Consider the following 20722-nt stretch of genomic DNA (forward strand, 5'->3'; position numbering starts at 1 on the left):
GAGCTGTCCACTGACATTAGAGCAAAACGGTAGAGGCAAGCAGGCCTCTGAGGAAGGAGGTGAGGAGAGGCCAGGGTTCAAGGATGCAAACACAGAGGTCTTGGGGTTTGGCTCTGGGCTCTGCACCAGGTGTGAAAAGCAGGGCTAGTTACTTCATCTGCGGCAGCCTTGGTTTCTTTATGTAGGTGTAGAGGCACTTTGCTGGGATGTCATGAAGAAGGATGAGGACAGACTGTGCAACGTGGACAGCGTGAGATGGGGCCATGGACAGTAACTGTAGGATGAGGAATGGAAGGGTCTTAGAGATGAGGGAAGAAGGTCTAACTCTGCAGGGGCATCTGGAGAGGGGGTGGCCAGAAAGGGGAAAGACACTTCCCCCACTCCCTCCACCTCATTTGTGGTAGTGTCAGCAAAGCTTGACTTCCTGCCTGACTTGGGCTGTTTCCTGACAGTTATCATCTCATCGTGGAAGTGAGAGATAGTCAAGGACTCGGAGCATCCACGGAGCTGCACGTGAACATCGTGAACATCAATGATGAGATCCCACGCTTCACCAAGTAGGCCTCGGGGCATGGGGAGGGGCCTCAAGTGGCCAAGTCTCTTCAGACTCATTTCATCCCCGGTGGAGGGCTGCCCCTTGCCCTGCCTGGAGGAGAGGGAAAAGGAGAGGGAAGAGGCTCCAGACCATCAGGGTCCTTTACCTGGGCCTCTGGACTCCCACCTTCCACCTCAGTTCCCCTGCCTCCACAGCCTGAAGACATGTGCACCATGGGATTCTGAGGATGTTGGGGAGGGGGTGGGGGCCACATGCCTTGGCTTTGTGCAAGGCCTGCCAATGGGCACATGTAGAAGGTAAATATGAGGTACTCATAGGATAACGCACTCACCGTTAGTAAGAGCACAACCCTAGAGAATGTCATTAGTCCAGACACTTTTCTTCCTCTTGGGATATCATTTTCCACTCTTGGGATATCATTGTCTCTGACTGAGGGAAGGGCTGTTTTGATGATGCCTAAGGGATCTGCTCACTGCTGGGTGCTCTGAGTTTCTTCCTGCTGTGGTGGATCCAGGACCTGTGTCTGGCAGCTCCTCCACTCAGCTGACATGAGGAATTGAATCTGGTGGAGACAGCCTGTGGGAGTGTGCCCGGCAGTAGCGTAGGCACAAAAGGGAGACCAGAGCCTGTCACCCATAGGAGGATTTAGGAGAGGGAGGTGGGACTCTGAGCTAGCATATGACTCTGCAAACAGCCTGACTTACTGGTTACAAAATTCTGCCTGCCCCAGTTTCTGAGCCAGGCTCAAAAACCACCATAAGGAAACTGGCAAAATGCTCTGCCTCAGTTCACCGTATTCATGGAATAAATTCAGCTCAGGAGATCCCACCAACAAAAAGCCACTGGGCCCCAGAACTATGTAGAATGCTTGCAAAGTATTCTGAGATTGAGGTATTAAAGCCACTCACAGGCTAACAGTGCCTTTTGGCAAAACACATCACAGTTGTGAAACTTCTGGATATTATCACAGTCTATAGCCCAGATGCTGGGTGTCAATGTGAAGGGAACAGCAGCAGAGATACTCCCATGAAATACTTCCCATCCATGCCTGTTGCCAGGTTAAGCTCAGAAGGATGACTCAGTACATTCCTGCTGACAGGCTTCTGCAGGAGCACAATACAGGCAGCTTATAAACAGTTGTGACATCCCAGCCTGGATTCGGACTCAAGTATTGACCAACATGGCAATGCGGATTCATCAGTGATCCCCAGAGGAAGGTGATGGTGGTGGGGCTGGAGCTGACATGTTCTGTGATCCCCTTCCCAGTCTGTGAGGTGGGAAAGCAGACTATCAAGTTCACCCACGGGACAGAACTTGTAGGACATCTGGTTTGAACTATGTCTTTCAAAATAAAGCAGTTCGCCTCTGCGCAAAGAGAACATGACCTTGGCTGTTTGGTGAGGCCCCCAGAGATGGCTCTGGAACTCTGGTTCTTACTTTCAGTTTGAGAGATGAACCTGTTAGGCTCCATCCCAGACAGGAAGCATGAACTATGTGACTGTCTAAACATTTTTTTGAAAAAATAGTCGACTTTCTTTCAGAGTATTCCCCTGGATGTTGGTAGGGATGGGTCTGCAAGAGCTTGTGGTCTAGAAGGACTTGTGATCTAGAAGGGGGCAGGGTGGCTGCTCAGTTAGAGCCAACCTAGTCCCTCAGCCATCTGCTCCTTCAACAGGTTTGCTCAGTTTCAAACTAGATACTGTCTTTGAGGGTTTCCTGGTTTCCTTGAACCATGATACTTCTTTTCCCCCAAATCAGTGCTTGGACTAAACATTTGTTGTTGTTCAGTCGCTCAGTCATGTCTGACTCTGCGACTCCATGGACTGTAGCACACCAGGCTTCCCTGTCCCTCACCATCTCCCTGAGTTTACTCAAACTCATGTCCATTCGGTTGATGATGCCATCCAACCATCTCGTCCTGTGCCGCCCACTTCTCCTCCTACCCTCAATCTGTCCCAGCATCAGGCTCTTTTCCAATGAGTCAGCTCTTCACCTTAGGTGGTCAAAGTGTTGGAGCTTCAGCTTCAGCAGCGGTCCTTCCAATGAATGTTCAGGGTTGATTTCCTTTAGGATTGACTGGTTTGATCTCCTTGCAGTCCTAGGGACTTTCAAGAGTCTTCTTCAGCACCACAGTTCAAAGGCATCAATTCTTTGGTGCTGAGCTTTCTTTATGGTTCAACTCTTATATCCATTCATGACTAATGGAAACTTGAGACTAAACATAAGTTATTTAGTTCAGTATTAACACAATTCATTTCTCAAATGGACTTGAGTAGACTGAGTTTGAGTATGAAGTAGAAATGCAAAATAGGGAAGCAACTCTCCTCTCTTGACTGTTTGTTAAGGTTCTGCAATGAACACAATCAATGCAAGTACTATTTCTGTTGTTGAAAATGTCTCACCATTGTACTCCTGGATGGTGACAAATGTCTCAGTGTTTCCTGGACTCGCAACATGCACTCCAGGATGCTGCCATTATGAAAGCTGGGCAGCTGAGTATAAGAGTACCTGACTTACATTCACCAGCTACATCAAAGGCAGAGTGCTCTATATTTTTGCAGAGATCCTTGTTTTAGAGTCGGGCAGGGGGGTCTTTCTATTTTTTGCCCACCCCTTTTGCATTCACTCACAGTCCTTTCAACCTGGTGCCAGATAGTGTAGACACAATTCAGAGGCTTAAAAGACACCATCTCAGGTCATCCCGGATTCACAACCTTTCCCCTGAGTGTGGCCATGGGCCCAGGCTCTGGTGAGCCAGTGTCATGGAGAGAAGAGTATGGGGAGTGGTAATATCAGAGCTTCCCCTATCAGGGAACTGCCAGGGTCCTGGTTTTAGTGCATTTAGCAGATCTCTACTGTGGTCTCAGGGTGACACTTCTAAGTTAAGTGATATTTTATACACACTTGGGCCTTGGATCCTCAAGCCAAATAAACCACAGATTTTCTCTTCTGCCAGGCTCAGTATCAAGTCAGCCAAGGAAAGGATGTTATATCTGGGTAATTGTATCTTCACCAATAGCCTGATCAGTCTTCCTCATGGGACCTGAGTTCCTGGAGCACCCAGCATGGACTAGATGAGCCCACAGAACAGGGTCTTAAACAGCTGCACTCCTGACATGTCAAGAAGGATACTTTCTGTGGTGGGGCTGTCCTGGGCATCACAGGTTGTTAAGCAGCATCCCTAGTCTCTACTCACTACATGCCAATAGCAGCCGTTCCTCTAGTTGTGACAAGCAACAGAATCACCTACAGCTGAGAACCACTGTCTTAGGAAAAAAAAAAAAAGGAGTCTGGGAGGAAGGGGATTTCCTGTCTGTTCTATGAGAGGCTGGGAACGTGTGGCTTTTCCCTCTAGTGATCCCTTACAACGCATCTGTTCTAAGTTGCTTCAGTTGTATCCAACTCTTTGCAACCCTATGGACTGTAGCCTGCCAGGCTCCTCTTTCCATGGGATTCTCCAGCAAGAATTCTGGAGTGGGTTGCCATGCCCTCCTCCAGGGGATCTTCCTAACCCAGGGATCGAACCCACCACCCTTATGTCTCCTGCACTGGCAGGCAGGTTCTTTACCCCTAGCACCACTGGGAAGCCCAATTCCTTGCACAGGTAGTCTTTCTCAAACTTTAAAGTGCATACACATTTCCTGGGTATCTTTGAAAATGTGGATCCTAATTCAGTGGTCTGGAGGGGCTAGAGGTCTGTCTGCAGATGCCGCATCCTCAGGAAGCTGGTTAGAAAGGCAGGGACCACATTTGGGGTAGCAAGGGTGAGGCTGTGAAGGTAGCATGGTTGTCTTAGCAACCTCTTTGTTGGAAGTTAACAGAACCCCCTCAATGTAGCATCTTCCTCAAACAACCCTACATGTTAGAAACAGGGGCTCTCACACAGTAGAATGAGGACTTAGTGCAGCCTGAGAAGCCAGAGCCGAATCCCTTTCCCCTCTGTCTCTGCTGTTGGTTCCTGCCACCCCTGCTTCCCTGGCCACACCAACTTTGTCCATCCCTGGACCCCAGTGGGTGGCACAGTTTCCCTGAGAATGAGCTGTGTCCAGCCAATAAATGGATGAATGGTGGCTTCTGTGGGACCACCAGTGGTGAGAGGTCCAGAGCCCTGGGGTGGCCTCTTGGCCTGAACAAGATTACTGCCCCAACAGTGGAGTGAGCCTTCAGGGGGTCACCCCACAAGTGAAGGCAGGCCCAGGATCTGGGGAGAAGCCTGGCCTGGGAGGGCCTGCCTCTGACTCCCCCAGAGGTCCCCTCCCCTTTCTCCTCCCTCTGGCCCTGCAGATGATGGCATGAAACCACAGAGGCATTCTGAGCTCATGAAAGGAATTCAATCCTTTAGATACGGGCTATAGTATTCCCCTCTTAGAGAAGCTCCCGCGTGGGAAAACCCAAATTTAGGAGACCAGGAAACTAGAGATGACTATTTGCCCCACAGAAGTGATTTTTCCTCCACAAAAGGACTTTCTGCAGAGTTATTTTAAACAATAAGCCTCCCTTGGCACATGCAAAATTACTCAATTACCGAGTTGTGCAGTTAACACTTCAAACCTATCTGTCTTGTTGCAAGGCAGTGGAAGTCTGAGGAAGGTGGGTAAGTTGGTAATTTGGGGTTACCTTGTAAGAAGTCATCCTTGGAGGGCAGTGTGCTGACCTTGGCTTCTGGCGGGGGGCTCATGTCTCCCTTCAGAGAACTGACCTCATGGTTAACACAACTTGGACAAGCATACATGTTCTGTGCGTGAATTCTGCCTCCTCGGCCAAAAAAAAAAAAGAACTAAAAAGTGAGCAGAGGCACTAGAACAGAGAAGGTTCACAATTTACAATTTATTGTGAACCTCTAGCAGCAGCTATGGGATGGGTGTCAGAAAACCATAGCTTTGGATATTATGTCCAGAGGGATTTTCAAAAGAATTTAGGGGACTTCTGCACACATATTGGGAGAAGAGAAGACAGCTGGACAGGCCAACGATCCTTATTTTAAAAGATGTGAATGCTGAGACTGATCTGAAATGGCATCAGGCCTGCGTGGAGGCAGGGACTGAAGCCGATATAAATCACTGCCATCACAGCGTGGTGACTTCTTTGCATCCACAGGGACGTGATCTTTGGAAACACAAAAGGCAGTCACCCCTCTTTTTCAGCTGCTGAGTTCTCCCTCCCAAACAACGTTGATGCAATTCCAACAGCTCAGCACTATATTTAGCTTGAACCAAAATACCCACCTCCCAGACTCCACCCTCCTGTGCCCCTGAAAATTAGCCGTGTCTGCTGAAATTCTGTTCCAGCCTGACGCACATGTACACAATTCCTGAGGAGCTGAGTCCAGGAATCATCGTGGCCCATATCACAGCGGAGGACCCTGATGACAGAGGTTTTACCAGCTTCCTTCTCTATAGCATCACTACTGTCAACAGCTATTTCATGATCAATCAGTGTAAGTCAAACACATACATCCTTGTGCATTCTTTAATTCAGCCATTTGGCTTGTTTTACAAATATTTTCTCTTTTGGTCTGAGGCATGCCTTTATATGTATCAGATCAGATCAGATCAGTCGCTCAGTCATGTCCGACTCTTCGAGACCCTATGAATCGCAGCACGCCAGGCCTCCCTGTCCATCACCAACTCCCTATAGACTATTACAAGTTATTGGAGTAATAGGTATGTTTTTGTGGCTGCACCTCATGGCTTGCTGGATCTTAGTTCCCTGACCAGGGATTGAACCCAGGCTCTCAGCAGTGAAAGCACAGAGTCCTAACCACTGGGCCAGCAGGGAATTTCCTATAATAGGTGTACTAAAAGCAGCTGGTCTAGGGGTTGGGGGTCACTGAACAGGGTCCTGTGTGACAGCTGTATCACTACTTCCCCTTTGAGGCAGGTGGGTGTCTAGGGGCAAATGAGTTCACTATTGTGAGGGTACCCCGAAGCCTCCTAAACAGAGAACCCAGATCAGCACTGTCCAAAAGAAACAGAAGTCAGATTTGTAATTTTTAAGTCTCTAGGGGCCACAAAAAGTAGAAACAGGTGAAATTCATTTTAAAAGGGCATTTTATTTAACCCTGAAGCCTCCTAAACAGAGAACCCAGACCAATCAATGTCCAAGACAGGAACTTACATAAGGGTTTTTTTTTTTTTTTTTTGTATGTATGTAGAGGATATTTTCTTTGTAAGCCAGTCCTCACATCAAAACGTTCTTTTCCAGTTTACTCCAAGTCTTCATCTGTCTCTGACTCTTCATTTCTCTCCATGTTCTGACCTTTGCTTTCTTAGTGACTGGGGCCATCCAAGTGGCACGCAGAATAGACCGAGATGCAGGCGAATTAAGACAAAATCCCATCATATCTCTGGAGGTTCTGGTGAAGGATAGACCCTCCGGGGGTCAAGAGAATCGCAAGCAGATAACCTTCACTGTGGAAGACATTAATGACAACCCCTCGACATGCACCAAGTTCATCTTCAGGTATTTGCCTTCTGAGACATGTGCAGTCACGTCACCCCTTTTAGGGGCCCTTGACTCCTCTGCTATAGTCTGGCGGGGACTGAAGGATCATGGTCACTGGAGACATGCTCAATAAAATAAGTTGATTTGAACTATCTCTTTCGGTGAGAAATTTTCCTTCCTCACCATTTTTTCTCCTCTCTCTTTCATTTTCTTTCCTCTTTGTATCTCCCTTCTCCATTTCCTTACTCTGTTAAAAAATACTTTTATTTTGCTCTCCTCTACAACACGTTCATCTTCGTTGGTGACAGGTCCACAGGACTTTTCAGACCCTCTCTGGACTCTGCCTTTTCTTTATTTATTCGGACTCATGGCAAGACCGTACTGTGGGTTAGCAGTTATAATAGATAATTCAGACTTAGGACCAGTAACTAGGAGCTCCCAGAGAAGCACGCCATCAGTAATATGAATAAATCAAACCAAGTATTTACTTAAAACAAAGCATCTAATTCACTTTACACAACTTAATTGCCTGTAAACAAAAGGCAGCAGAGAAGAGGGGAAAGGCAGATACAAGTGGGATACAAGTTCTTTTGGATATTTTGACCTGCTTTTTGTCTCACAATCTACTCACCATTATTTTTAAATAAAGTCCCCTGTGATTTTGGGTTAATATGCCTTTTGGAAAACAGTACCATCTTTCTGGGCAGCAGAGGATGAGATGGTTAGAGAGCATCACCAACTCAGTGGACATGAACTTGGGCAAACTCCAAGAGATAATGAGGGACAGGGAGGCCTGGCGTTCTGTAGTCCATGGGGCTGCAAAGAGTCAGACACGACTGAACAACTGAACAACAACAGCAGCAACCGTCTTTCCACTAACTATTTTGTCTAAATACCACAAGATGAATAGCTCCCCAGATCAGCTTCATTTCTGTGGTTTCTTAATAGCAAGTCTCCCATTTCTTCAGAGTCTGAAGGTGGTCCCTCCTGGAGTTGGGAGGGCAGTGACGCTTGCTGAGGGAGTGTCCTGTGTCTGGAGCAAGGCTGAATACCAGAGCTGGTCTCCCTTTCAGATGTCCCCAGTGAGATAGTCTCACTCTGAGTTTATCTTTGACGGGTTTTGAGGTTCACTTTTAAGCTCTAGGTGACTTTGGACACAGTCCCAATACATAGTGTGGTTGTGCAAAGGACAAAGGACCCTGGACAAAGACTGTCTTGGGTAAGCAATAGAAATACAAACTCCTGTATTATGCTTCTCAAATGTCCCCCTATTTTCCTCATTGGTATACCCAGCATAATGCTAAGAATCAAGTGGGTTTGAGTCTGATATCAAAACAGTTAAACCCTGTTCTAGACGCTATTCGCCTCTTCAAATCCAGCCTCCAGCCTTCCCCACCCTGCTCTGTTCACCAGGAGGCTGACTTCCATGGATATCAACGGCTCCCTTGCCTTGCAGCTTCCAATTGGCTCATGGGAAGCCCTGGAATGAGGGGGGAGATAGAAGTCCAGGTATTTATCCTCCAGATTCCTCCCTCCGGTTAGCTGAATGCGCCCCTTCACCTCCTGAAGGTCTCCGTTCCTATAAGGTGGCCCCCTGCACACAGCACCTTCTGTCCCTGGTTCTGGTTTTAGGAACTACTCCCTCTGGCTCCTCCAGGCCTAGGAGTGGAAAGGGAGGTCCATTCTTCCTAGCCTGAGATACTGCACCATCCTTTGAGGTTTTCATGTACCCTGTGTACACACTGTAATAGTTCCTTTACTAAACCTCCCTGCTGCTGCTAAGTCACTTCAGTCGTGTCCGAGTCTGTGCGACCCCATAGATGGCAGCCCACCAGGCTCCCCCGTCCCTGGGATTCTCCAGGCAAGAACACTGGAGTGGGTTGCCATTTCCTTCTCCAATGCATGAAAGTAAAAAGTGAAAGTGAAGTCTCTCAGTCGTGTCCGGCCCTCAGCGACCCCATGGATTGCAGCCTACCAGGCTCCTCCGTCCATGGGATTTTCCAGGAATACTGGAGTGGGGTGCCATTGCCTTCTCCAACTAAACCTCCCAGAATTATCCTAATTTGCCATCTGCTTCTTGCTGAGGCCCCTATCAAATCAATAATAGCCTTGAACATGTGACAAGTTCTAACCCAACCCCAACAGCAGAATCTGTTTGATGGGTGGAAACAGTTGTCTTAGATAGTTAGGACTGGACTTTCACACCATTTTCTACATAAATCAAACCCACCTCTATTAAGAGAAGTTTGGTCCCTGGAATGCAGTAGAGATGATCCATAAACTTTACACTCTCACTTTCTTGTGAATCTAAATCTATGCTAAGGCTACTGGGTAGCTCCAGTGCATCTTGGGAAATTCTCTTCCTCATGTCCTGCTCTTCTAGACCCTCCTGCTTTCTCCTTTGTTCTCCTGCCCTGAGAGGTGGGGGAAGATGGTTGAAGAGTAAGAACGCTGGGTATCAATGACTGGAGAGGCTGTGCTAGCTCCAGTCTTCCTGGTCAATTTTCTCCCCTCAGTGCATTTCTGATAAGTGTATCCTGTGGCTTCCTGCAGTACAGAGTCCCCTGATGTGTGAGATGGCAGTTTGCAGACTGCATTCCATATTAGCTGGTAAAATCACATTTTGAATATCCTAGACTGTCCAGACAAGCCCACACAGAGTCCTCTTCTTGATAATCTTCTCTCCAAATGAGCCTTGAAGGTCAACACCAGCCAGGAACTGAGCTAACTGTGTTTTTTACTAAAGATAACTCCAAACAAGGTTCCAGGAGGGCTCTGGGCTTTTCCAGCAGGCGTAACCTACAGTCTCTCCTCGAAAGCCAGAGCATGAGGACGGGCAACAAAAGGGCTCCTTCTTCTGCCGTCTTGGAAGTGGAAGTTTTTACTCCCAAACCCCAGCCTCATTTGCACGCTCCGGGGGCTGGGAAACCCTGGACTGCCTCACCCACCATCCTCCCATGCTTGGTATGTTCTCCATTCCCACCACACCAGACCGGAAAAACACTATCAGGTCAAAACTGAACCAAACGACAGAACCAGTGCTGCCACAGGCTCTGATAGCCTCGCCTCTGAATGTGCATTCCTTCTTCAGGGATCTTGGTGCAGACCCTGCAGCGGGGTTTGGGAACTCAGGTAGAAGAGGGTGGGAGGGTGCCAAGCTGCCCAGGGATCCAAAGAGGCAAGTGGCTTTGTGCCGTGTTTCCCGCCACCCCCGTGGGTCCGGGCAGCCCAGAGATAGAAACAGCCCCTGCGGCTTTCCCAGGCTGGTGATGAATGAGCCCATGGCCCCAATGGAGGCATCAAAGGCGCCGTGACAGCCCCACTCTGGTTGTAAATTGTCAGGCGCTTGGCTGAAAGCGCTTGGAAAGCTGTTTGTGAGCCGTAGGCGGAGGAGGTCGACGACTTATAAGGCGGCTGGGCCTGTCACCTCTGCGTGGGGAAGGAACCATGGTCAGATGACTGGGAGTGAGGGCAGCCTGCCTTTGAGGCAGGGAGTGATGAATGAGGGGGAGTGGTGTTCCAAGTCATGCGTTTAGGGGAAAAATACCAAGTGGCAGGAGAGAATGAAAAGAACATGCCAGGTGGCCCTAAGCAACTGAATGTGAAGGCCTTTTTTGGAGGGCGTGAAATGTCTGGCTTCAGGACCCTAGAGTCTTTGCATGATTGCAGCCTCCTGGCTTCTGCAGACTGGTACTCAGAGCTCATATTCTGAACCCTTTAGGGCCTGGAGAGTCACTGATGGAACTTAAAGTAAAATGTACTGTGACTCTTTACACCAACAATAGATGTATCAGCTTTCTGGGATAGGTCTTGAAATTACTCTGAACCAGTCATTCTTCATCTGTAAAATGGGGACAAGAATACAAACCTCTTGGTGATGAGAGGATGAAAGACAGAGTTTTTAAAGTTTGGTAGGATGCATAGAGTTGGTATTTAACAGACAGTATCTGTTCTAAGCATCCAGGACATCATGCAATCAAGATAGGAGCAGAGATGCTGGGACTCCTGTCCGGATGAGATACAGAGGTGATCTTTGCCCATGGTGGCATCATGGAAATGTAGTTACACCTGCGAGAAAGACCACTTTCCCGGAAGCAAACCCAGTTATCTTCAGCAGCCCAAGACCACCCTTGCCGTCAGACTTGGCTCCATGTTTGCTGAGCCAATTTTAGCTGCCATGAAGAGCTAATGTGGAAGGTAGAAAGCAGCATAATTTGGTTGCAGAGAGAAGTGATAGTACAGAGGATCAGAGAATTTAACTCATGTTGATGCTCCGAGAACAAGATGCCAAGACAGGATTAAAGGTGCAAGGCTCTTATTAGTGGAAATGCCTACGGGAGAAGATGGGGACAGAGCTAGGCTAGGCTGCAAGAGCCATCAGATCGCGATGCAAGTCTGACCTGAGTAAAGGAACAAGGGAGGATGCGTGGGTGAGAATGTTCTAGTCAGCTATGCAGTCCATGAACTTGGCTAGGGCAATGGGGAGTCCAGGAGCCAAAGTCAGCTGTCACGGGACAGGAATGAGTCTGCCTAGTATCTCTGTCCTGCCCTGTCATTGGCACATGACCTCACTGCAAATCCAGCAATGGGTTTTAGAGCCCAGCAGCTGGGATCTGCGGTCCATTATGTTCCCTCAGCTGAAAGTCTTCCAGGCACATTCTCATGACAGCCACAATATATTTTTATAAGAAATTCTGCCCAAGGCAAAACACGATTGTAGTAGGTACAGAAAAAAGAAAAGAAAGAAAGAAAAAGAAACAGCGCTCATACAAATTCCTCTCTGCCTATACACAGGCTGTTTTGCAGTGTGATTTTGCCATTCCTCCCTCTGAAAGATGGGTATCTCCTTCTACTCCTTGAATCTGGACTTAACTAGGTGAATTACTTTGGCCATCAGAACATTCACAAACATGGCACGGAAGGGGCTTGAAAAGTGTTAGCATTGGGACTTGCCCTCACTTGCAACTTTTGGAAGGAGCACTTTCTGAGATCTCCATGAGAAGAGCCCAGCCTAGCCTCCTGGAGGATGAGAGACAATACAAAGCAGAAACCACCCACCTTCCCACCAGAGATGTGAGTGAGGCTTTCCAGGAGCATCAGTCCCCAGCCAGCCATCAGTGACTGGAGAGACCAGCCAAGCAGGACTAGAACCAAAAGCAAATGGATAACCAACAGTGTTGTAAGAAAGAATAAGTGCCCATTGTTTTAAGCCCCTAGGTTTTGGGCTGGTTTGTTTTGTAGCAGAAGCTAACTGACAAGTCCATTTTCCAGAGGGAAAAACTGAAACCTGGAGACACATGAAGACACTCAATGAACTGAAGCCTGGAGGTGTTAACCACACTTCCTTGGAGTCTTCCACTCCAAGCTCGGCTTGACCAGACGGCTCTGAGTTTGGCGGCAGCTTTACTCATTTGCGTGTTATTAATATTTGCCTCGCTCCAGGAGTGAACTGAGATTGGGACTCAGAATTCCACCCTTAATAAGCCTCTATTGAATGAATGATGCTAAGGTGTCAGGAGGACCTTCTATGCCTTTGAAGTCATGAGAACACAAGTAGAGGAATTTCTAATCTTCTAAGCATGGGTGTGGAGGGGTGGAGGGGTACAGGGATCTCCTCCAATCAGATTATCAACTCCTGCAGGCAGGGACAGAATTTATATTTCTCTTATATTCTTCTTCACTCCTATACTAGTCCCATAAGCTACCATTCATTCATTCAACAAGTATTTCCTGAGCATGCCAAGAACAAAGCAGATAAAGATCTTCACCCTTGTGGAGCTTACATTCTTGGAGCCAGGGGTCGGGGGAACGGGACAGGTAATAGACAGGATAAGTAAGTAAACTATATAAGTGTATTGAAAAAAAAGAAGTGCCAAGCTTTAAACGTAAAGCAGGGAAGGGGAGAGGGAGCAATGGGCAAGGGGCGTTGACATTCTAGATGGGGTAGCCAGGGAGCCTCCTGAAAAGGTGCCATTTGATTCAAGACTAAAGAAAGAGAAAGAGCAAGCAGTGTGCACATTTGTGGGAGGAGCATTGCACAGTAACTGCAGTGGCCCTGAGGTCAGGGCCCAGGAAGTGTCCAGGAGCATAGGGAGGCCAGGGCAGAAGGACAATGAACAAGAAGAGTTAGTAGATGAGCTCAGACAGGTAAGGGGTAGGGGTGAGTGGTAGGTACACATCATGAAAGATGCTATAGATCGGAGTTAGGGCTTGGAATGAAATAAGGAGCCTTTTGGGATTTAGGAGCAGAGAAGGGGCATGATCTGATGACACTTTTCACAGGCTCCCTCTGGCTGCTGTGCTAAGAATCTTCTGAAAGGAGGCAAGAGCAGAGTGGGGACACCAGTTGGGCGGGTAGTGCCTTAACCACAGACTTGCTTTCAGTTGAAATGAAAGTCAGGCTGTCTAGCCTAAGGCCTATGTTAGAAGGAACACTCAGTCACCATTTGTTGGGGAAAATATTGAATTGTGTCTTTTTGCCAGCATTATGGTGCCTGAGAGAGCAGCCAGGGGGACGTCGCTTCTGGACCTGAACAAGTTCTGCTTTGATGATGACAGCGAAGCACCAAACAACCGATTCAACTTCACCACGCCATCTGGAGTGGGGAGAGGCAGCAGGTTTCTACAGGATCCAGCTGGCTCTGGGAAAATCGTGGTCAGTTAATGGGCATTGCATCATCGAGAGGGCACTGGGGAGGTTGGTCTAACATGCGTAGTGCTCCTGCTGCCCCACTGAGAGAAATTTCCGAGGTAACTTCCTCTCCAACCGACTGTAACTGACAAACTGACAGTGACTCTGTTTTCCCCATTTGTTCTTTATTTTACCCAAGTTCCAGGAATTGTTTGTTATGCATGGTTATGCCCGGGGTGCTAGGGGTTGGATTCTCTCTTGTGTGGCCCGCAGTTGGCCGCCTGTGCATCTGGTTAGCTGCCTCCACAGTCACCTCTGTTTCCTCTGGGCTCAAGCACTCTTGTTTGTTTCAGGGCTCCTTCCTGGCCATAGCGGTGTGAGCTGAGAGAGAGCAGGGCCTGGGGTCATGAGCGTGTCTTGCTAAATTCTACACTGTAGGACCATGGGAGACCCAAAGGAGGATAAGAAAAAAGAGGAGTATCTCCATGGGGGCCAACACAGAAATGGAAGAACATGGGCATGAAAGGCAGGTCTCAGTGAGCTGTGTGAGATCCTTCACAACAAGGTTCCCACCGAACGGTTGTGGGGACAAAGAAGGAGAAAGATAGAAGGACAGGGGAGTTGGGGGTCTTAAAGGGAGTGGTCTTGATGGGGGAGGTGGTCTTTGCACCAGAGATAAAGCCTCAGGAAGAACAAGCAGCCCACCAGCCATCATCTCATCTACCCCCTTCTTCACTTCCCATCCTCAAGAGTTATACCAATTTTATTCATCACATCAAATAAAAATAACTTCTATATTTTTCTGTTTAAGAAATTAATACATGTTTACTATACTAGGAAACACAGGAAAGCATTACTATTCAGTAATAAGCACTATTAACATGTTGATATGTTTCCTTCTTGTCTGCTTCCCTGTGCATAAACTTTATATATAGTCTATACATATATCCATAAATATTCTAAATGATGGAAATAGCCCTGCATGTAGGATTCTGTATCACATTTCTCTTCAACTTACTTGAAGCCTTGAGCCTATGCTGGACAATAGTGCTTGATGAACATCTTTAAACATAGATTCTGTCTCTTGATAAATTCTATCAAATAAGTCCTCTAGTAGTGAGTAAGGGTATGGACATAACTTTTTAAAGCTCCTTCTATGGGCAAAATGCTTTTCAGAAAGGTTTTGCAATTTACATGTACACCAACAGTATATGAAAATGTCAGTTCAATTAAAAGGATTGTTTATTCTGTGTAATCCGATCTCTCTGTTTCAATCTAGTTGATTGGTGATCTAGATTATGAAAATCCAAGTAATCTAGCAGCTGGCAATAAATACACCATGATAATTCAGGTACAGGATGTTGCTGCTCCTTACTATAAAAGCAAGTATCATTTTGACTTATTTCATAAAGCATCTTCCTTAAATTGCAGTGACTAAACTGTGCTAGACCATGCTCAGTCCTGGGCTGGGGATGTATTGGTATTCAAACGGAGACTTCCAACACCCCCAACTCTTGAGAGTCAGACCAGTCTCCTCTTGTCCTTCACCAAGAGCAGTTAATCAGTCTCCAAATCCTTTCTTCTGTGTCACCTACTAAAATCTCAAAGACCTGGTGCCTCCCCCTCCACTGTACCCCAGCCCCACCCTACTAGTACTGCTCTAATGCAGAACCTCCCCTTCTTAGCTGACTTACCATGCTAAGAGTCTTTAAGAGTCTTTCTGCCCACCTTTAGTCTTGCCCATTTCCAATGCACCCATCACATTTCTGACAGTGATTTTCAGGAAACACAAATGTCATCATATTACTTCCTTACTTAAAGCCCCATATCTGTGTCTCCTCATAGTTGTCAAGTTCCCGTTCAAACTCTTTGACCTGGCACAAAGCAATAGAGTGGGTCACATGAATTTTTTTGGTTTCCCAGTGCATATAAAAGTTATATTTACACTATGCTGTAGTGTGTTAAGTGTGCAATAGCTTTATGTCTGAAAAAACACTGTACAGGGGTTTCCCTGGGGGTCAGATGGTTAAGACTCTGCACCTCCAATCCAGGGGGCATGAGTTTGACCCCTAGTTGGGGAACTGAGATCCCATAAGCTGCACGGCACAGCCAAAATAATAATAATAAAAAATTTTAAGTAATGAACATACTTTAATTAAAAACACTTTATTGTTTAAAAATGCTAACCATCACCTGAACCTTTAGTGAGTCATAATCTTTTTGCAATGGTAACATCAAAGTCAATTGATCACAGATTACCATAACAATATAATAATGACAAAGAAGTTTGAAATACTGCAAGAAACACCAAAATGTGACACAGAGACACAAAAGTGAGCAAATGCTGTTGGAAAAATAGTGCCATATTTTTCAACTTGCTTGACACAGGGTTGCCACAATCTTCAATTTGCAAAAAATGCAGTTATCTGCAAACTACAATAAAGTGCAACAGATCGAGGGATGCCTGTATTGTGATTTAATGTTTTTCCTATTTCCACTTATAGATAACATCTACATTTATATCTTAACAAGCCCAGAAAATGAGTTTCCTCTTGTCTTTGATAGTCCATCCTATGCATTTGCCGTGTCAGAACTGAGCCCACGTAAGTAACCTACAACACAGGACTGCAGGGCCCTTGAGGGACCGGTTCATATGGAGGCACTTGGGTGGAGGGCGGCTCCCTGCCAGAGGCCCTGGTGGTATTATGCACAGCAAATCACCACTGATTCCTGTTTACTGCATCTCTTACTTCTTTTTAAATTGTCCTCACTGTGGAGGAGCCCTTCAAGTGAAATCTAGATTTTAAAAACTGTTGACTAAACTGCATTTCTCTGAACCCCCTGATTGCCTCTTTGTCTGGGTGCCTGATTCTGCTAATCCTCTCTTTTTGCAGCCCAAGTTTTCCCTTGGTCTCCACTGTGATTTTTATCCAGCTCACTCAGAATTGAGATTTAAAAATAGAAGGCTTCCCATTTCTAGATTTCTCTCATTTACAAACAAAATAAAGATGCTTTCTCTCTCCATCACAGGATTCCCTGGAGGCCTCTTTTCCCCACCCTTTAGGACTCCTCGATTTCTGCAGGCTCCTTCCAATCAGGCTGAGTTTCTCCCTGTCTCTCCCAGTTTGAAGAGAACACTGTTAACTCTACAATAATCAGAGTTTATTACAGCCTTTGACTGTGGCTACTTCTGTACTAAAAACCAAACAAACCCAAAACTCTGCCTCTAAAATCATCTCTTCTTCATTTCATTCTCTCTCTTTATGATGAGCTCCATTTCCTGACATTACATTTTAAACAAAACACAAACAGCAGGTCTCAAGAAAATGCTTTTAGTTCCTTATGCCTTACCCAGTGAATAACAAATGCAACAGGAATGGGCTTTTTATGAATTTATAGATCCTGATACAATTGTTAATCACCTGTTTTGAGTCAAGCACATAGTGCCAGCCTATGTATTTGAATAAAAGCAAATTCTGCCCTTGAGGAGTGTAATTTATGAGGAAGAACTTCTACAAAACAAGCAAGACAGGATTCAAGCAGCCCCACCAACAAGACTTGTAAAATAAGCCAAATGCAACAGGATTTAAAAATCAAAAATATCCTAATCATCCTGTGGCTAAACCCTTAAAAATTAGTTTTTATTTTGCTTATAAGAGCACCCTAGGCTCATTAGAGAAAAATCTGAAAAATAAAAAAGACAACACTGCTGCAAAAAGATGTATATGGGAGGATGTTCTTTCCAGTGTTATGATCATATAATAATTGGCATACTTGGAGTCTATATAAAGGCATGAATTGTCTTTTACACTTCACAGTATTGCTTGGATCACATGGCCAGTTTCCTAGTGGGTGTCATTAACGTAATTTGAATGTAATAGAATTGAAGATGTAAAACACACAGAGTTTGAACAGCAAAGAGGCCTCCAAAAGTCTGTTGGCCCATGGCACTGAGAATGTCTGCTCCTGGTTCCTCCTCTCACCCCCGAAGCAGGACTAATCTCAGATATTATTCTCAGGAGTAATCACAGGTACTTTATTCTTCCAGCTAGAACCCAGGTTGGACGAGTGCAAGTGACAGATAAAGACTTCCCCCAGAGCTGCATCACATACTCCATCTCTGCTGGAGGGGCCAGCCAGCAGTACCCAAATATATTTTGGATTAATCCCCAAACGGGAGAACTCCAGCTGGTGACTAAAGCAGACTATGAAACAATCCCTGTCTATATTCTCAGAATCCAGGCCACCAACAACGAGGACAGCAGCTCAGTCACTGTGAGTGGGGTTGTGGTGCATTCACACGTGCCCAAGTGGTTGACTTTGGGTCTCCCTGGCACCCTCCAGGTGTGGCTGTAGCAAGAAAGAATCTTAAAAGGGCACCTCCTGCAGGAAATGGCTAATGGTATCCCACTCAGCACAATCAGACACACACAGGAGTGCCAGGAAATAAAGACTGACATCTTTAAGCCCACATTTGTGTGTACTGCGAGAAGCACTGAGATGGAAGGCTGCCCTGGGGGACAAGCTTCCTTCTGTTGCTCTTAAATCTCCCCTTGCTTTTGTGGTGGGCTGGTGCTGTGCATCACCCCCAAGTATTCGAAGTTTTCCCCTATTCCTACCCTATCCCCATCACAGCAGGTGAGCTAGGTCTTAAAAAAAACTATCTGGCTAGACATGGGGCTATATTGCTTTGCCATCCCTGATGTTGAGAATCTGGTTACACGCATTTCTGAGTCAGGAGGTCTGAGTAGGGCCTGAGAACCTATATTTCTGACATGCTTCCAAGCAATACCTATGCAGCTAGTCCACAGCCATACTTTGAGGAGCCTGGGTTTAAGTGATCTGTGCTAACAGTGTTTAGGACTATTTGAGGATAATATGAGGGCCACAAAGAGGGAAATATTTCTTGGTCTTTTTTGTTAATAAAGTGAAAAAGCATAAGGCAAAATGAACTCAGCTAGCAGCAGGCATCCCTATGTGATAGAGAGAATGACTGTTTCAGAGTCAGGAGGCAGAGTTCATTTCTCAACTTTGATCCCAATTTTCCAAGGGGGTCTGAGCAATGCTTATCTTTGTACCTTGATTTCTCTCTCTCACCTGGAGAATCACCTCATAACCCAATGCCTGAATAGTCTAGTTCCTCTGATGACTTGCTTTGAATTAGTGGGACAATGTTTTTAACGATGTGTGAGGCTCAGCGTTGCTAGCTAAGGAAAAGATGTGCTTAGTTGAAGGTAATTTTTGTGTTTGTTAGGTTGGGTTTTTGAGAGGAATGAATGGAGTCCACTTTGGGAGCTAACTAGAGAGAACATTTCAATTTATTGCCAGGCTCAGGAATAACTGAAATCCCCAAATTTCAAAGGTAGAATGAATACGACTCAAAAATTCATAAGCTTTTAAAAAGGGTGATGATCACATAAGTCCCTTTCAGGGCTGACATTCAATGTTCTGTGCTGGCAGGCATCCCAGTCCATATTCCAATTCACCAGGCATAAAAGATGGTGATGAAAGAGAACAGGCTGGCCCCTGCTTGTGGCCTGCCAGCACCACCAGCTCAGTGTGGTGCTGATAGCCTGGGTTACAGATGAGAGCCTGGCTAAGCCGGGTCGCCCCCTTCTATCCCAGTGGTTCTCAACCCTGATTGCGTGTTAGAATCAGCTGGGGAATGTAAAAAACAGTTGGTGCCTGGGCACCAACTTCCAGGGAGTCTAATTCATTTGGTTTGGAGTGGGCCAGACAAGTGGAACCAGTGTTGAGAGCCATTGCTTTATCTTCCAAAGTTAAAGATAGAACTTCCAACTCAGAGAGGCAGCAAGCAAGGAAGCATAGGAGGGTCACCACAGATCCATCATTGTTACTGAAAAAACAACTCAGCATCATCTGGGGATGAGTGCATGTGTCTAGATGCATGTGTGTGAGGGCTGTGGAAATACATTATTATGTATATTATCACACATGCATGTACACATAACACATACATGATAAAGTTAATAACACAGGACTTGGAGTAAGGTAGACCTGAGTTCAAATCCCAGTTCCACCACTCACCAACTGAATGAATAGCCTTAGGTCAATTACCTAATCTCCCTAAGCCTCAGTTGCCCCATCTATAAAGTGGGAATAATCATATTATCTATCTTGGGTGAGGTTAAACCTCACTAATTCACAAAAAGCACACAGCCCAGTGCCTGGCACACAGTAAGGACTAAATGATAACTACTTCACAAGGCCACTTTCTTGCTGCTCTAGGTTACTGTGAACATCATTGAAGAAAATGATGAAAAACCAATTTGTACCCCAAACTCATATTTCCTGGCCATCCCAGTGGATCTGAAAGTTGGCACAAATATTCACAACTTCAAGCTCACATGTACTGACCTTGATTCCAGCCCTAGGTCTTTTCGTTACTCCATTGGCGCAGGTATGATATTGATGTCAGTGTTCCTGGATCCTTGCTGAGGGCTCCTGGTGTTGGAGGCTGCAGCAGCTGTTTAGGTAGAAGGGGTGGAGTCAGAGTTCACATACTGATCTGGCACCGTGTGAAGGATAGGCTGTCTTGAATGAGGAAAGCAGGGACGAGGGGTCTAATGGTTCTGGAACCCCTCTTTCCTCCTTGGTTCCCCCTTCTCACCTAATTCTTCCCAGACTCCCATACTTAGCTGCCCAAAGGCCCAAGGAAAGGTGAATCCCTTTGATGGTGACTCCACACCCTCCTATTCCCAGCCTGTTGCGTGATTCATGAATCAGATTAGTGTAGTTAAAAAAATATTTTAGTTCAACTCCTCCCCCAGCTCTTTTGCTGCAAGCTTGTAGTGGGGGCAGGGGATCCCAAACCTCTCTCTGGATAATAATAGATGAAATAGATTAAATGCATTTTGAAATGTGTCCTCAGGAATTCTCTTCTGCTCCATTCATTTTCTCTCTTTAAAAATATACCATTGTGGGAGAGAGAAAAAAGAGCACCCCTCAATGGAAATGAGACCAAAATAGCTCATCTAATGAAGTGCTGGGGCCAGAGATTTAAACCCAAACAAGCAGAGCAATTTCACGTGAGAGAGTAAAAATCCAGCTCGGCCACCCGCTGAGCCCTG

At 46.2% G+C, this 20722-nt stretch overlaps 1 protein-coding gene and 1 long non-coding RNA gene across 5 annotated transcripts in view; one reads left to right on the plus strand and one right to left on the minus strand.

The window, feature by feature from the left end:
• Positions 1-20722, plus strand: part of CDHR3 (cadherin related family member 3) — a 77428-nt gene that overhangs the window by 45383 nt on the left and 11323 nt on the right. For 3 of the 4 annotated variants that reach the window (XM_019958667.2, XM_070787739.1, XM_070787741.1), the window contains exons 6-13: positions 453-557; positions 5845-5993; positions 6829-7018; positions 13484-13655; positions 14911-15013; positions 16136-16234; positions 17680-17906; positions 19881-20052. In XM_019958667.2, the coding sequence (XP_019814226.2) occupies positions 453-557; positions 5845-5993; positions 6829-7018; positions 13484-13655; positions 14911-15013; positions 16136-16234; positions 17680-17906; positions 19881-20052 (1217 nt within the window). The remainder of the gene's footprint in view (positions 1-452; positions 558-5844; positions 5994-6828; positions 7019-13483; positions 13656-14910; positions 15014-16135; positions 16235-17679; positions 17907-19880; positions 20053-20722) is intronic. The other variant, XM_070787740.1, reaches the window with a different exon arrangement.
• Positions 1-20722, minus strand: part of LOC139182697 (uncharacterized) — an 83833-nt gene that overhangs the window by 15599 nt on the left and 47512 nt on the right. Inside the window, exon 5 of the long non-coding RNA XR_011566220.1 lies at positions 20010-20118. This is a non-coding gene — a long non-coding RNA (uncharacterized lncRNA). The remainder of the gene's footprint in view (positions 1-20009; positions 20119-20722) is intronic.

Source organism: Bos indicus, chromosome 4 (assembly GCF_029378745.1).
Source record: "Bos indicus isolate NIAB-ARS_2022 breed Sahiwal x Tharparkar chromosome 4, NIAB-ARS_B.indTharparkar_mat_pri_1.0, whole genome shotgun sequence".
NCBI lineage: Eukaryota > Metazoa > Chordata > Mammalia > Artiodactyla > Bovidae > Bos > Bos indicus.